Raw genomic sequence first — 15,975 nt, 5'->3', positions numbered from 1 at the left:
TCTTTCCCTCGTGGTTCTCATGGAGCCATTTCCCTGCGGTTCCCCATCCCAGCTGTGGGCCCCTCCATGTGGGATTTCGGGGTCCTGCAAGTTCTCCCACCCGCAACACAACCAGACAACCAGACAAGCCACACAGTCGGGTTTTTAAAACGGGGCCTTTCTCCATTTTATTTCGCCCAATAAAAATCCTTCACAGTCAGGTAGAGATAGGAGAGTGAGAGATACGTATACATATAGATCTTCATATATATTTATATATATACATACCTCTGTACAGATATATATATATTCACTGTAGAAAATCGCAAAGGCAGTAGCTCTTCACATCTTGATAACCCAATGGAAACATACAACAGACTAGCAGTAGATTGGGAAGTGTGGTATAGTTTTTATGAGAATTTCCGAAATGGATACACCTTTGCTGTACAAAAATCCCAGAATGCTGCGTTTTTATCTCTTTCTTTTTCAACCTCTTGTGTTTAAACACACTGACCAGAGGCAAAGTCAAGACAACAGTGTTTGGAAGTGATCGGTGGACAGTTTTTTTTTTTTTTTTTTTTTTTGCAAAGTCTCATTAAACGCAGTTCAGGGAACCAGCAACAGTCAACGCAGAAACGAAACAGTAACGCAGTCGAGTTCAGAACACTTCTGGTTTGAATTCACAGTAAGAGCAGAGAGAGACCGAGGCGTCAAGAAACGAACAAGAGGAAAGAAAGCACAAGGCTGGGACTGAATTTACAGTCGGGTAGGTCCAAAACGTTGGACAAAGGGTCTAATGCAGAGGTCCTACACACAGACACAGCCTGCAGCTCACCCGGCGGTGGAGCGGGAGTGGAGAGCTCTGGCCGCTCCTCCGTGGGGCTTTTATTGCTGGTGAAATCAGACAGCAGGCTTGCTCGGGGGTGCCAGCTGGCCCAACCTGACGTTCTCCCATAGGGGAGCTGGGTTTTTTTGGGGGGACACCTATTGATCTGCTGGAAAACAGACGCAGAAGACAGGCAACTAAGCAACGTGCATCGATTTAGCATGAGGAAACCCTCACAAGCGTACTGCCCGGTGCAAGGCAAAGACCAAGAGGGATTCCTCTCAGCTCACAGCGTTTACCAGGTCCAAGTGAGTGCAAACGAAGACACCTTGGAGGAGCTCCAGCCCTGGGCTGGACTTTGCGGGGACACCGCTGCGTGGAAAGGGACTGCATAGACACATTGGCCGGTTGTGCAGCATTTTTTTGCACCGGTGGTTAAACACTTTTGCACCGGTGGTGGAGCTCTGCTTGCGCACGTTTTGCTTCCTTCGGCCACTGGAAGGGAACCCACGTGCAACCCATGGGGGAAAGGGGATATTCTGCTCTGAGAGGGCTCCTAGGACAGCCAGGCTTTTAGGAATGGCAGAGCCAGCTCCATGGTCTCCCACTGGTGTCTGGCTGTCACTGAACGTGACTCTGTGAGCTGAGATGCCCCAGGGGACCCAGCGGCTCCCATGTGGGCGAGCTAATGGAGAAGACCTGCTGCAGGGACCCAGTAACAGTCATGGGATGTGCACCAGAGGGGGGTGGACCACACCTCCTGGGGACCCAGACTGGTGGCCTGCTGGATATGGGCAGCTTCGGGCTCTCTGGGTGAATGGGGATGGCAAAGCTCAAACTGTTGGTGATTATTTGGAGCCAGACTGGACCTTGCATCCCTTTCCGAAGGAGAGCCCAGGGCTGGAGCTATGAAGGTATTCAAGGGGACATTGGCTTGCCTGCAGGTATCAAAGCAGGGAATAGTCCCTTTTAAATCTTTCTAGAAAAACCTATTGCTTTGAGACAGAAAGAAAAGACTTTCTGCCTGAGAAAACAGATCTGTAAAAGAGCCAAGAAAACACAACCCTGCGCGTCAGAAGTTGTCCCAGGCTCCAGACCTGACACGATCCCCCTTCACTGGGAGAACCAGGGAGGAGGCTTATCCTGGAAATACAGAGGCTCATTTCTGGTGTTTCCAGCAGTTGCACTGCCAGCATGGAACATCCTATTGGGAAGCCAGCATCTGCAAACATCTGGGTGTGATCCCAACCCATTGATACACTGGAAACCAAGTGGCATGGGTGCTACATGCCCCTACAGACCAGGGATACTCATACACCCCTCACATCCCTGTCTTTCCAGAGGGTGGAAGGACCAGGGAAGCCCCAGAGCTGGTTGGGTGTGGTGTTGCGATGGTTTGAAGCCCAATACAGTCATCTCAACTGATTGCGTGCCATGGGCTTGTCCTTCAGCAAGAAGCAAGATTGCTCTTGGAGGTAAGGCAGGGCCAATCTAGCTGCCATGGGAATGACAGAGAGAAGAGGTGAGAATCAGTAGTCTAGAGAGCTCCTCTGAGGGCAAAGTCAGGACACGCCACTCTCAGTGGGGGCTTTGGGCTTCAGCTCCAACTTGTTCAGATGTATCTGTGAGAGTACTGGGAGAGGCACTGACTGCTCCTGGGGCAACAGGGATAGTGATGATCTAAAAGAAGGCAGGGGAGTCTGGAGAGCTGGGGCAGAGGAGTAGCAGGACACGGGCAACATGACGAGCAGATCTTTAGCAAGGAGTCTTGATAAAAAGTAACTCTAGAAAGTGCCTTTCAAGGCTTAGGCTGAAAGGTTGAGTTAGAATAACAGCAAGTTGGACCTGCCCCCACCCAGGGCAGAGGTGAGGGCTGTCACTGCACATCAGCAGGATTTCATGGTCATGGTAGGAACAGAGCAGAGAAGTCTTAGCACAACTGGGGAGCAGAGGCATGGCGAAGGGGCGTTACGTGCTCGAGACCCAGACCCACCTGAGCACCCATCCACAGGAGCACTTTGAGGAGGGGAGCACAGATCTCCCACTGGCCCATGCTCCACTTGCCAAGGCTGGGACCAGGATCAGGAGCCTTCATGGAGCTAAGGTGGGCAGAGATGCCTTCAGCACCCCAGGCAGGAGAAGCAAAGACCATGGTGCCTTCACCTCAGAAGATGGTTCCCTGCTACGGAGGGTGCTGAGGATGCCCTGTGGTGAGCTGAGGAGAGGACACCAAAGGGGCAGCCAGCAGGACCACCAGCTCTCAGGATACACATTTTTCCTGGCCAGTTCACACTGAGCCAGAACAAGCCCTTGACTAGACCCTGTAGCAATGTCTGCTACTAAAGTAGAGACCTGTGGCACTGAAGACAAGTGGAATGGCTTGGCATGCATCCTCTCTTCTCACCAAGAAAAAAAGAGGAGTTGCATCCATCCATTCTGCTTCCTGGGAACAGCTCCTGGTCCACACTCTACCTGGGCAGGTCGTGGAGCTAGTTGGCACAGCCATGGAGGATACTGTTGTAACCAACTGGGGACAATCAGCTCACCCAGGAACTCCTTTCTACCCTGTCCTGTGTAGCACAGGAAAGGCCCCACGTGGCCTTGCAAACGTTCCCAGGTGGGACACAGGGAAATCCAAGACCTTTCCTATCCTCTGCCAGCTCTCGTTCCCCCTTCCCAGCCCACACTGGCCTCATCCCTCCCCATGAAAGCCACAAGGCAGCTCCAAGCATTCAGCCCTCTGGAGATCTTTGGTCATGTTGCTTGTGAGCTCACTGTCTTGAGCAAGCTATAAAGTGCCACTACGAGGGGCAGGAGTGGGGTGGGTTGGTCCTTTCCATGGGGAGAGCTTATGGGCAGCAGAGCTGAAGGGGCACACAACTGGGAGCTGTGTGTGTCTGCCAGGGGTTTGGGGGGGAACACAAGGATGGGCAGAGGGGACTTCAGCCTTAAGCAGGGAATAATTGCAAATCCTGGCTCAGGATGACAGCAAGCATCGAAGCAGGACAGAGTGACACCACGCTGCTCTGTCAGAGCCAGTCCCAAGCGGATTACCTTCCTGGGAGGTACTGATCCCCCCCAACATTTCCACTGCAGCCAGCAAAAGCTCAGGGGGTGCTGAGCATTCTCCACGTAGCGCTCAGTGCTCGAATGCAGCATTGGCTGCTACTATCGATCCCGCTTACCAATATAGAAGCCACAGAGCTTTCTTGTCTCTTCATTTAATCATTGTATATACAGAGCTGGGCTGTTATTTACATCCAAGTACACTTGTCTCCATATAACGTAGCAGCATAAGACCAACAATTAGATTCCTATTTTGAGTGCGGAAACCCGGAGGTGATCTCCCTCCGGCGTGACGCCAGCGACAGCAAGAACAGTGCAGCCGGCTGCCACGAGACAGTGGCAGAAGCTAAGTGGGACTGTGTGAAGCACAACAACACACGACGGTTGTGGTGTTCACACCCGGGGAGAGACAGGAGTGCTGGCAGCACAAGGGGAACTAGCCCAGCTGGGTCAGCATCTTACAGCAACAGCTACCACCCTTGAAACGATGGTGGAGCAAAGCAATCCCACTCACAGCAAGTGGTGAGAGGGGCTGCTTAGACCTTCCCTGGCACCAGGATAGCCTGCTTAGCCCAAATCCTCAATGATGGAAGTTGCTGGAGCAGGTCAGTGTCCTCTGTTTGCTCATATAATGACCATATGGACGTGCCTGAAGCATGACTCGGTTGCCTGCATGTGGGTGATGTGCCACTAGAGATGCTCCAGGTCTTCCCTCCACTGGCCTGGCTGTCACATAGGTTTTGGATCATATTGGCCAGCCCTATGTATCAGGTATCCCACAGCATCTCTAATGTCCCTGGACCTCACATGTGGGCAACTGACCTGAGACACTTGTCACCACAGCTTTTGCTGTTGGCCAATGGCAAGTTAGAGATGACTTGTTTCGGTGGAGGGACTAATCACGCGCAAGATTTTGAGGGCAGTACTTGGAGAATTAGCTTGAGCCAGTACGTCACACGGAATCCCATCAGCTCAACAGCTGGCTGAGCAAAGGTGGAAGAGACAGCTGGGTTGTGGTCAAGCCCAAACTCTGAGGTGAGTTTCATGGGACAGAAATGTTTTATTGGCCTTGCCTGAGCCTCCAAGAGACAAGATGTCAACCTCCTTGGCCATTCCCAGGATATGTAATCAAAATGCCAGTCTGGCACCCCTTGGCTATCTCGCTCCAAGGCTAAGACCCCAGCGCCTCAACACATGTCAAGCTTGTGATGGGAGACTTCATCCAGTCAGCAGGTAAAAGTGTTAAGGTCTGGAAAGAGCTAGGTGAGCTCCCATCTGGGCCAGACCTGAGCACAAACAACAGGAACCCAGGTGTCCCACCATCATTTTGCTCTGGCTCTGCTGAGCAAATGATAGTCACCTCTGAGACAGACTGGTTAACAGCATGCGGCCACACAGTGCTAGCACATGGCAGAAGACATGATGGGAAGCAGTGCATCCAGTTGTGGGGAGGATTCCGGAAGAGCAGGAATCCTTCATGGCAGTTTGGTTGCGGCACTTGCCAAAATAATCTGTAATTTATGTCACTGTAGCATAGGGGGGTGGTTTCTGCAGGACAGCTGAGTGCTTGGGGGATGCTGGGCGAATCCCAAGAGAGGGAAAACCATCATCATCAGCACCACGTTTTAATAGGTGTCTGCAAGGCTCTCTGTCATCCAGGGAATGGCGACAATCGAGGTTGCTCAGATCTGGATTGAAACTCTAGATCAAAGTGATGCAGTGAACAAGGTGGTGAAGGGAGTGTACCTTTCCTCCTCCAGGGTGAAATATCTCTCCATGCTGCTCCTGCTCCATCCCAAGGAGCTCTGCAGTCCTTGATGGATGCACTGGGAGACCATTGAGTTCCTGGGTAGTCCAGCACCCTCCAGCAGTCAGACAAACCCATGTGCTTCCAGGTTTCAGTGGGTCCGTCAAGACACACTCATTCCTGGCACCACTGCAAACAAGATTGAGGAAAAAGATGACGGAGCAAACCTGGCTCGGTGAAGGGCTTGGCTGATTGCTTCTGACTGGATCCAGGTATGTGGGGAGGCCAGACAAGCCCTTGCTTCTCCTGCCCATGGATTAGCAAGGAGCTCTGGTGAGAAGGTGTTCCACAGGGTGATGCCAGTGTCCATTCGTCTTGTGTGCTAATGCAGCGAGGAGCAGCAGATCCTTGCAACTCAGTCACTCTGGATGTTCTTGAGCCACTGACTGAAACACTGGTTTCGGTGATGGTTAGTGGGAAATCAACCTGAACGTCAGTGGGGCCAGGAGGAGCAAAGGTAGAAATGACCCTCCAGGTTGTTGGACTCATCTTGTGGTGAGGGCACTTCCTGTTGGGCATGCTTTTCATGCTGTGGCCTCAAAACCACCATACAACCATCTGAAATTAAGTCTCTTGCAATTTTCTATGCTTTGCTGTTTTGCTCAAGGACTGCAAAGCCCTTCAAAAGCACAGATGCCTCACAACTTCTTTGGGAAGGAAGACAGTGTGGGTTTATCTGATATGGAAAGAGAGGCCCAGAAAGACAAGATGACACGAGACACCAAATCTCCAACCCTGACATCGTGGGATGTTTGACTCCATGTTGAAGGCCCCGTGTATGAAATGGAGGAAGCTCTAGGATTTGCCTGGCCAAGTTTATGTTTACGCAGCACATGTGGGTATTTCCCTTGGCATGGCAAAGTCTGCTGCTGGGTGACACCGGCAGGCAGCTGTACTCCTTCCTTGGTGGGTTGCATGGGCTGATGTCCAAGAGCACTGGAGCATCTGCAGAATACATACTGGGACTCATGTCCACACCCTTCAGGGGTCAGACCTGACCTAGTCCCCCTTTCTGTGGCTGGTCCTCGGAGAGGGGCTTAGCGTGAGCTGCCCTGGTGTTTCCCAGGCTGATGGATTGTGTCTTCCTTCAGCTCCAAAGGCACAGGCAGAAGCGGTAGGAAAAGCTATATGCTCTCACCTAGGGTCTTGAAATGCTCTGGTCTCATCACACATCTCTGTTTTCTGTGGCTCCAGGGATTGCTGCCAGCCACCAACAAACAGTTCCTGCCCAGTAATACTGTCTGTTGACCTTGGCTGGAGGTTGGTGGGACTAACTGGAGTCTCCTCTCTCCTGCTCAGCTTCTTTACTAACTCTGGAGCTCACCACAACAATGTTTGACCCCAAATTGAAGGTCAGACCTGGTGATGGAGAGTGGGGAGCTTTTGGGGAAGCGAGCATGAGCATGGAGAGTGAATAGCTTCAGAGCTTTTGTTTGGAAGGTCTTCAGCTCCTTAACACCCTGAGGTTCTTCGTTGGTATGCAGATGAAATGCTATCTGACCAAACTCTCCCTGGAGTCACCTCACAGACATTCCAAGACATCCCAGTGCTTATGCTAGCTTTGTTCTTCTAGCTGCTCCCTAGGACAAAGAGCTGAAATTCCCACTTGTGTTGACCCTTTGGCCACTGCCCAGTCAGTGCAAACTCCACTTTGCAACATTTTTTACTCTTTGCTATGGATCATGGTAAAAAACTGTCTGTGAAAGGGAGAGCCAGACCCACTTTGCCCACCTTTTAAAGCTGAATGCTGGTTTTTGATGCCTGCACCATTCTCAGTGACTGTGCGTATAGGATGCAGTTATTATTCTGCCAGGGCGTAAGTGCTTGCGTGATCTTAAGCATTTTCCCTTCTCATGACTGCTTTCATGCTCAGAGTTAGTTGCTGAATATTTTCTTAAGCTAGGCCTGCGTTATCGTGGTCCCTGGAATATGTGATGCCATGTGGGATCGATATGGGTGCTGTTTGAAATGGCTGTACTGAAAGCTAATGTGTGCCCCGTTGCAATCTAGCGGTAATGCTGATATGTGCTCACTGCAATTCCTGAGTGAGGCTCAGGTGCCATTTTTTAAGTAAACCCTGGACCGAGAGAGTGCACCGAAGCATCATTCATTTGGGAATGGGGTAGCACAACTGCCCATTGTTGGGGCAAATTGCTAAAGCTTCAGTTTGCATAAACATCCCACAGGTTTGGGAGGCTTCCCCAAACCTTGATTCCATTGACTTTGGGAAGTAAGAGGGCTCCTGGGAAGGGAATCTAACTTGGATTTCCAAGTTTTTTTCTTGCTGTAGCCAGCTTGAGTATATGGTAAGAATAGGGGGATCAAGGCAGAGGTGGGAGGGTATTTCTGCTCCCAGGGTTGGTCACAACCCAGAAGAGAATTGGAACTGCAGAAGGAAATGAAAACAAAATGAAGACGCAGCTCTGCTGAGCCTCCAAAGAGGCTCCTGCTGGGTAATCATTCCTTGTTGGCTTATGTTACCAGGACAGGCTCATCCTGCTCCTCAAGGATGTTCTAACCTCTTGCAACCATGGTAGATATGGGCTGGCAAGAGAGAGTCATCTGTTAGAGATATGTCTGGTTTCACTGAAATCAGTGGCCAACCTTCCGCTGACTTCACTAAGACCACTGTCTAGACAGGATACTTGATGCAGAACTGCGAGTTTCCTCATGATCCCGAGAGCTTTGTTCCATTAGCCAATGTGGCTAAAAATGCTTGGAAAAAAAAAACCTGCCACTTTGAACTGTTTTGCTGCATGTAAATGCTTGGAAAACCAAAAGAACCAAATACGGCCCTCCAAAACAACCAACCGAAGAGGGGTGGATTGTAGGAGAGGGGATGGCAGCCTCTAGCAAAGTAACAGTCATGGCAGATTACAAAAGAGCCAATTGACCCTCACCAGCTTGGCTAGGAAAAAACCCAAAAGAGATGTCGCATTATCGATAGAAAAACAACGCACATCCACAGTTATTTTACCTACAGAGCACAGAAGTATAGAGTAAGTGTGATGGAGCTTTGTGCGAGTAGACTCACACTGCTCCTACGGTAGCGTATTATCCTTCAGAAGATCACTGGCTTGAGTAGGTAGTACATGCACAGCGATCAAACACTTATGTTGTATTGTCTTGGTCCCACCTCAGATCTCGGTGGACTCTATTCGCTCGAGTCTGGAGGGAGTCCATGTTTTTTTCTCCTCGGTGTGTGGGGGGCTGGTGGCCTTTGTGTTCATCTCGTTCACCTTGTGCTCCAGGAGCTGGTTCTTCTGGTACATCTCCACGTAGTTTAGTTGCAGCTGCTTCTGGTACTTGATGACTTTCTCCTTCTCTTCTTGCCACGTGCGCCGCTCCTCCTCAAAGTCCATCACCTGCTGCTCCCGCTGCTGCCGTTCCAGCTTCAGCTCTGTCTGGAGCCGCTCCACCTCCTTCCGCAGCGTGTTGACACTGTCCTCGCTCTGCCGCTGCATCTTGGCTTCATCGCTCTCACAGGCCAGCGGGTCCCGCAGCTTCTCACCAAGGTCCCCACCAAAAGGCCCTGGAGGTCCCATGCTGGCAAGTGTCCGCTTCAGGCCAGAGACCTCCAGCTCACAGTGGTTCAGTTTTTCCCGCAGCACCTGGACCTCACTCATCTTCCGCTGTAGCTCACTCTCGCAGATCTCCAGGTTGACGCTCTTGGAGCTGTAGGAGTCCTTCAGGGTGAGGATCTGCTCCTCTTTCTCCCGTAGGAAGTTCTTACCTTCCTTGAGCTGTGTCCGCAGTCCCACGATCTCATTCAGCTTCTGGGATACATCTGCTTGGGAGTCCTTCAGCTGCTGTTTGAGCAAGGAGATCTCACCTGCCTTCTGGCACACCTGCAAGGAGAGCACCCATGAGGCGGGAGGAAGGCAAGGAGCCGCCACAGCTGCTTGTCCCTGACACTGCCCATGAAATGTCTCCGTGGCCTCGCATTGGCAGGAGGCTCAGGTAATGGAGGGGACAGCCAGCGACAGCGCTCAAGGACTGAGCTCCAGCCTTCACCAGGACCCAGACCATGCTAAAGACATAGAGGTTGTCGCCAAATTTTGGGGGGGACATTTGGTGTTTCTTCCTGGCTCTCAGGGACCTGATGCTGTTCCCAACTGGAGTTGACCAAACAGCTAAGCTAAGTGCTGTGGTCCTCACCAGTGGTGAGCAGACACTGCTTCCCTCCCTGCATTCATCTTATTCACCTAACCACAAGCCCGAGATACTTGACCCCAAACCCTCTGCTCTCAGGAGGAGTTTCCTCACTGACCTTGATGGGATCTGGACCTTGAATAAGCCTGAGACAGAAATATCTCAGACCCAGAGACCACCTGGGTTCTCCCTGAGCACTGGGAGTGTAGGTCAGGATGCAGATATAGATATTACTGAGTTGTCCTATGATGCTTTCCTTCCTCAAAGACTCCTATTTAATTCTTTTGGGGCAGGGCATGAAGAGTGAAAGCCCCTCTGCCAAAGATCAAGGTGAGAACTGCAACCCACCCTTGCTGAAATGTGACTACCATGCACTGTCCTTGGGCACTGGAGTTTCAGGTTTCAACCTGAGTGGTTCAAGTCTCACCCATGTGGTAGGGTACACAAGCCCAGTGGAAATACCCTTGCTGCAGTGTGTATTTGCATTACGTAAGTGTCACAGTTCAGTATGACACTCCTCTGCACCTGCGTTGTATGAATAATTGTGGGTGTTGGAAGTGAACCATAAAAATGACCAGAGCCTCATTTTCCCAGGAACTCCATGGTTTTCAGGGTTCTGCACTGGCAGATCTGATCTGTCTACTGTGGATGATAGCAGAGACCACAGTTCCTACCTATGCTGGCAGGAGTCTGGGCTGGGGAGCAGCACCAAGGAGGCATTAGTGATCAGAGAGTGTAGGCGTAATTAAAAATAGACTTGGTAGTCACCTCTAGACTGGGGTGTCCTGTCCTCCTTAGCTCCTGTCCCTTGTCACACATGAAATGCTTGGCCTTTCCTCCCTCCTGCGTTGCCTGCACAGTCCCTTGCTGCTCTGCTCCAGTTGGGTCAATGCTCCTCACACAAACTCTTCTCTCCAGTGCCTTCATTGCAACTTCCACTTTTCTCCGCTATAAAGGACTTGTCTGGTGCATAATGTTGAGGAAGACCTTGAAGCTTAGCTATTGGGACAATCCAGCACTCATTACGAATGGCTGAAGAGCTAGGAGATGTACCCAGTCACTTCCTACTGGGAGCAGCTTTCACTGGAGCTGACAACCGTGGTGGTTCCCCATGCAGAGCTAACTCTGTGAGTACTCATATCCACATCAGCAGATGCAGAACTGTGTCACACCGGTTTAGCTGTAGTTAAAGTGGTGTAGTTACTGCCTAGCTAAAAAACTGCACAATTTACTGAAAGTGCTCTCCGTGGGCTAGCTCTTCCCCAAAGGCAGAGAAATTCATGATGAAGAACAATTTGGATAGGAATCAACTTACAAATTAAAATTGTTAAATTTAGACATCTACTTGGGTGCTGTGGAGATCTAGGAAATACAGTCCATGGAGCCTGGAGAGCAAGTCAACAACTCAACAAGTCTAAGTGTCTACAAATTTTAGGTATCTTGATCCACAAGCTGAATCCCTATCTTTACATCAATATCACTGGGTTAGCTGTTGCAGACAGAAATATAGCAGTGATGCAAAGAACCAAAAGCCCATCTGCGGTTTTACTGGTGCAAAATCAGGGAACTTTCCAGACCTAACTTGTTGGAAGAAACAAAAGACCCGGGCAGAGCAGCTGACCAAAGGAGCCATCATGTGGGACAATGCAGCCTGCTTGTTCTGGGATGCAACTTGCAGAGATTTTACAGCAAGTCTTTAATAAGCTCTGCTGAACATCTGCAAATAGCACATTTCAGAGCCTAATTAATCCCAGCTTCATTGACTTTCCATCAGGATTAGCAGAATAGGGTCTTCTTGATTCTAGAGCTACGTGTTGCCTCTGCACTCTTAACAAATTCAGAGTTTCTAGCCAGTCCATGGAAGGATTAAAATTCTTCACATGATCAAGCTGAAAAAATAATGTTAGTACTGGCTATGCAAACAGACTTTGATAAAATGTTCTAAAAATAGAAACAGTAGAAAAAAATATGTAAGACTCAAAAGGAGAACTAGAAAGAGGAATTTGCCTTTCAGCCTTTTAAGAGAGGTAAACTTATTAGCAACTGAAAACAGTGTGTCACAATGGAAAGCATGAGGTAGACTTGGCTATCGGTATAATTCTTAGCTTACTTGCTTTATATCTTAAATAAAAAAGAAAATCAAATATTTGAAAACCAGTTTCAAGGTTTGCCCAAATGCGTATGTTAGAAGAATTTAATTAAAATAGACTTAAACCCATTTTTGGTAGGCACAAACACCTGTACAGAAAGACCTGTATTCACTGAAACCGAATTCAAATGTTAGATGTTGGAGTGACCTGACAGGGAGGCCAAATTATTAACCAGCACAGGAGGTGTGCATAGAAATTTGTACTCATTTTAGTTTAATTGAAAACTACAGGCTTGGGACTCAGACAAATGAAGAGGTGACTGAAGTGTCTTCTGTTACCTGGAGGCCACCAACCCATTGCCATTGTCTATGGGGTCCACTTAGGCCAAATGGGATGAATTTGGGGCTATCAGAGCTCTCAATGAAAACCTTACTCAAGGTCTGTTACAACAAGGCTCTTACCTCCCACTTGGTCTCTTCAATCTTTGGGAGAAACTCAGCCTGTTCCTTCTTGAAAGCCACAAATTTCTTCTCCAGCTCCTCTCGTTGCTGGAGGAGTTGTCCCATATCATCTTGGAGTTTTTTTTTCTCTTGCTGGAGCTTGAAGATTTGGAGCTGCAAGGCCTGCTGAGCCCGCTGCGCCTTTTTGGAGACCTGTTGCAATTTGTTGGCGTAGTTTTGCCTCAGGTCCTCCATTTCCCTCTCCCAGATCTTCTGCTTCTCCTCAAACACTTGGAAGATGGCTGCCTCACTTTTGTCCAAGTTCCTTCGCATCTGGAGGACCTCCTGTTCCTTCTCCCACAGCCGGTCTTCCAGGTCTTGGATGATGTCGTCCGTTGAAGGCGAGTGGAAAGGCATTGTTTCATTGAGATGGTTCAGTCTGTTGAACGAAGAGGTGCTCTTGCTTGAAGACCGTCCGCTGTCTGAGGTAGATATCCCATTGTATCCCACAATGTTCTTGTCCACGTAGGTTGTACCGATGCGGTTGATGTGGCTCGTGGAGGCACTCATCGGACCCACGTGCTGGCTGTAGCCTGTCCCGTACGTGGGCAGGCTTGTTAATGAGTTACGGCCTGAATCCGAAAGACCCCCCACTTGGTTTGTAGTCCTGTTAAGGCTGCTCTTGTCAAGTCCACTTTTGGGTGCGGACGGGCTATTGCTGTTGGCATGGTTCAAGCTCTTTCTGTTCTCTGTCACCCCGTTGCTCTGCGGTGGGCAGAGGTTCTGCATGGAATGGAAGTTTTTAGGAACTACTGGTTTAAAGGCTGAGGGTCTAACTAAGGGCTCATTGCTCTGCAAAAGGAAAAAGGACCACGCATCAAACATAGCAGGAAGCTTCGTAACAACACACAAAAGAGACACATCAGAACAGGCTGGGGCTGATGGAGCTAAGATGTCTTGGGCTAGCTCCATATTTCTCAGCCTTATTACACCCTGGGCCATCTGGAGTGTAACATGAGGGACCTGTGGTCACTCGTTGGGGAACACTTTGTTTTTCCTCATCCCAACTGAAAAAAAAGTACAAAACCTTGACTCACTCCAATTCTGGGTGATTTTTCCCTAGAATACTCCTTGGTTCCTCTTGGTGCTCTTTGCAAGAAGGAGGGCTGACACCTGCCTACCAGACCTGATCAAAACAACTCATCGATTTTTGCAGATTATATTTTGAAGGACTTCTAGCATTGAGGGTGCTTTTCCTTTTTGCTGAAAACTGAATTGAGTCCTTGGACTAGGAGCTGTTCTGCCCCAGGAGTATCACATTTCCCTCCTGCTGGCAGTGAACACTCCCCTGTGTGGACATCATGTCCTGGTCATGCTCAGACAGAAATAGGTGGGAACTGTGACCCCAGCAGTGACACTGGGCAAGGAACATGCTGAAGCTGCTCTTCATTTGAACATTTGTGTTTCCTGCGGCTATAAGCAGCGGGGAGAATGAACCACAGCTGTAAGGGATTTAGAAAGGATTTTAAAACTTCACACATTCCTCGCCCATGAATGCGCCTACAGAAACAGAATTATCCTAAAAATGGGATTGATTCTCCCCTTCTGCAGGTTGGGCTTCAGGTGAAAATTAACCCAGAGGAAGCCACCATATTAGCAAAGATATTTTGAAAATGCCTACCAGGAGAAAGAGAAAGGGCCCTGGTAAGCAGACAAGGTTGGAGACCAAAAACCTGACACCTGGCATGCAGGACTGAGATGGACTACAGGGGGCTGGTGGATTAACAGCCCAGGAGACAAGGCCACCAATCACTGCAGATATAATACTGCACAAGGCAGCGTCCCCAGGACACAAATCATGGAAGTTGCTGGAGCAGAGCAGCAGGCTATATAAAACACCGCTGACTGTGGGGCTCTGCTCCTCCAGGCCTGGGAGATGTTTGCTCCCTGAAGCCGATATGAGCCACTAGGACTGGCCTTGGATGGGGAATAATGCTTACAGGAGTAGTTTTCAAGCCTTGTCAACTCGTCCCTCACAAGAGGCACTGGTATTTTGAACAGATGCTTATAGCATCTTTCAAGCAACACCTTTTGGTGGAAGTGGCATGTTAGAGATTGTCTATAAATGGCACAAAATATAAGAGTGGGACTCAGATGCTGGACCTACTGAAATGAGAGCCAACTCCAGCTCCCTTCCCATCAACTGGGGAGGTAGGCACAGCATCTTGGGTAGGTTGGAATAGCCAGTGACTTAAATACAGGCTTAAATGAGATGGAAACTTTGCTGTGGAAGACTTGTTATCATGCTGTTGGGTTCCTCAAGAACTAACATTCCCCTTTGCTCAACACCCGGAAAGTAGTAAGAATTACATTATCTGTACATAAAAATGATGCCATCTACAAAGTGAGAATTAGACTATCTGTCAGGATTGCACCATTGCCCAAGGCTTCCTGATCTGTGTTTTTGGAGATGTGCCATGGCCATCATGCTGTTACAGGATTCTCACCTGGTCTAGTTTGCCGGAGATAGGCAATATCTTTGGTGGGTTACTGGGCTCTCGGTATTGAGGGGGAGGCGGCATGTTCTTCTCGTTGTTGGTGGTCACATTCCCACAGATGTCCATCTTCACCTTCTCGTTCTTACGCAGGTCACCATTGATGTAGAGAGAATTGGAGACCTTCTCCGACTTGTATGTCTTCTCCTCGCCGGAGTAGCGGTTGGAGATCTCCCGCATGGAGTACCCATTACGAGACCCCTCTGTCTGCCGTCCACTGCTCTGCGTCCGAGTCCCCACGCTCTTCATGGCGAACTCTTGGTCATTGGCAACTCCGCTGCCCACACTCCCCATGGTGCTCTGGGAGATGGGTTGGGATGGCCGGGGAGCAAAACTGTGGTAGTTCTCCGGGCTGGGGTAGGTTGAGTCACTAAGAACGGGCAGTGTCTCTAGCGTGGCCATGACAGCACAGAGGTGAGGTGGAGGCACAGGTCAGTGGCACTGGGAGAAGTAGGAAAACAAAAGAACTGTTAAAGAGATGCCTTTTATGTACCATACCCTTTGCAGATCAGCATTGTGCAGAGATGAGCAAATCTCTCGGCTGGGTGATGCAAGGACAGAAGCTGTCATGTCTCAGTATATGGTATGTAGCAGGCGATTGGGCTTTCCTCCTCTCCATGACCCTTAGCCCCCCTTGGAGGATCAGTGTGCACTGGTCCCCCAAATCCCACTCACAGCTATGCAAAAGAGCTGCTCGTAAGCCTCTCAGTCCAAAGGTAGGGTGGTCCCAAGGGAGGGGGTTGCATGGATTTTAGTGGGCACAGCTCTACAGCATTGGTTGGACACAACCATTTGCAGTTCCCAAGCTTGAATTATTTCTGTCACTTTTCCCAGGTTTGAACAAGTTTGTGTGGCCATGGGGATGGAAGGTATCCAGCCCTGGTCCATCTGTAGGCTCATACTATTGGTCCCTCTAGCACATCCCTTAGCGATAATTCAACAGGGCTTAAGCAACACACTTTCCATCTCTTCCTTGGGAGCATTGTGCCATGGACTTGAGCTTTTAAAAAGCTGTTTTTGTCCAGGTGTCGTCCTAAATTTACTTTTAAACCTTTATTCC

General features: G+C 49.6%; 1 protein-coding gene across 2 annotated transcripts; it reads right to left on the bottom strand.

The window, feature by feature from the left end:
- Nucleotides 1–8,815: 8,815 nt before the first annotated feature.
- LOC104284198 (leucine zipper putative tumor suppressor 3) lies at nucleotides 8,816–15,317 on the bottom strand. 2 transcript variants are annotated; one of them, XM_009882491.1, is made up of 4 exons: nucleotides 14,868–15,317; nucleotides 12,652–13,212; nucleotides 12,382–12,513; nucleotides 8,816–9,526 (listed from the first exon to the last, which is right to left on the bottom strand). In XM_009882491.1, the coding sequence occupies exons 1-4, from the start codon at nucleotides 15,315–15,317 to the stop codon at nucleotides 8,816–8,818; spliced, it is 1,854 nt and encodes a 617-aa protein (XP_009880793.1). The 2 variants fall into 2 exon arrangements, with proteins under 2 accessions (XP_009880793.1, XP_009880792.1); XM_009882490.1 differs by having other exon boundaries at nucleotides 12,382–13,212.
- Between the last annotated feature and the right edge of the window lie 658 nt (nucleotides 15,318–15,975).

Source organism: Charadrius vociferus, unplaced genomic scaffold (assembly GCF_000708025.1).
Source record: "Charadrius vociferus isolate BGI_N301 unplaced genomic scaffold, ASM70802v2 scaffold213, whole genome shotgun sequence".
NCBI classification, from domain to species: Eukaryota; Metazoa; Chordata; class Aves; order Charadriiformes; family Charadriidae; genus Charadrius; species Charadrius vociferus.
This window is presented reverse-complemented; position numbering and strand designations above follow the sequence as displayed.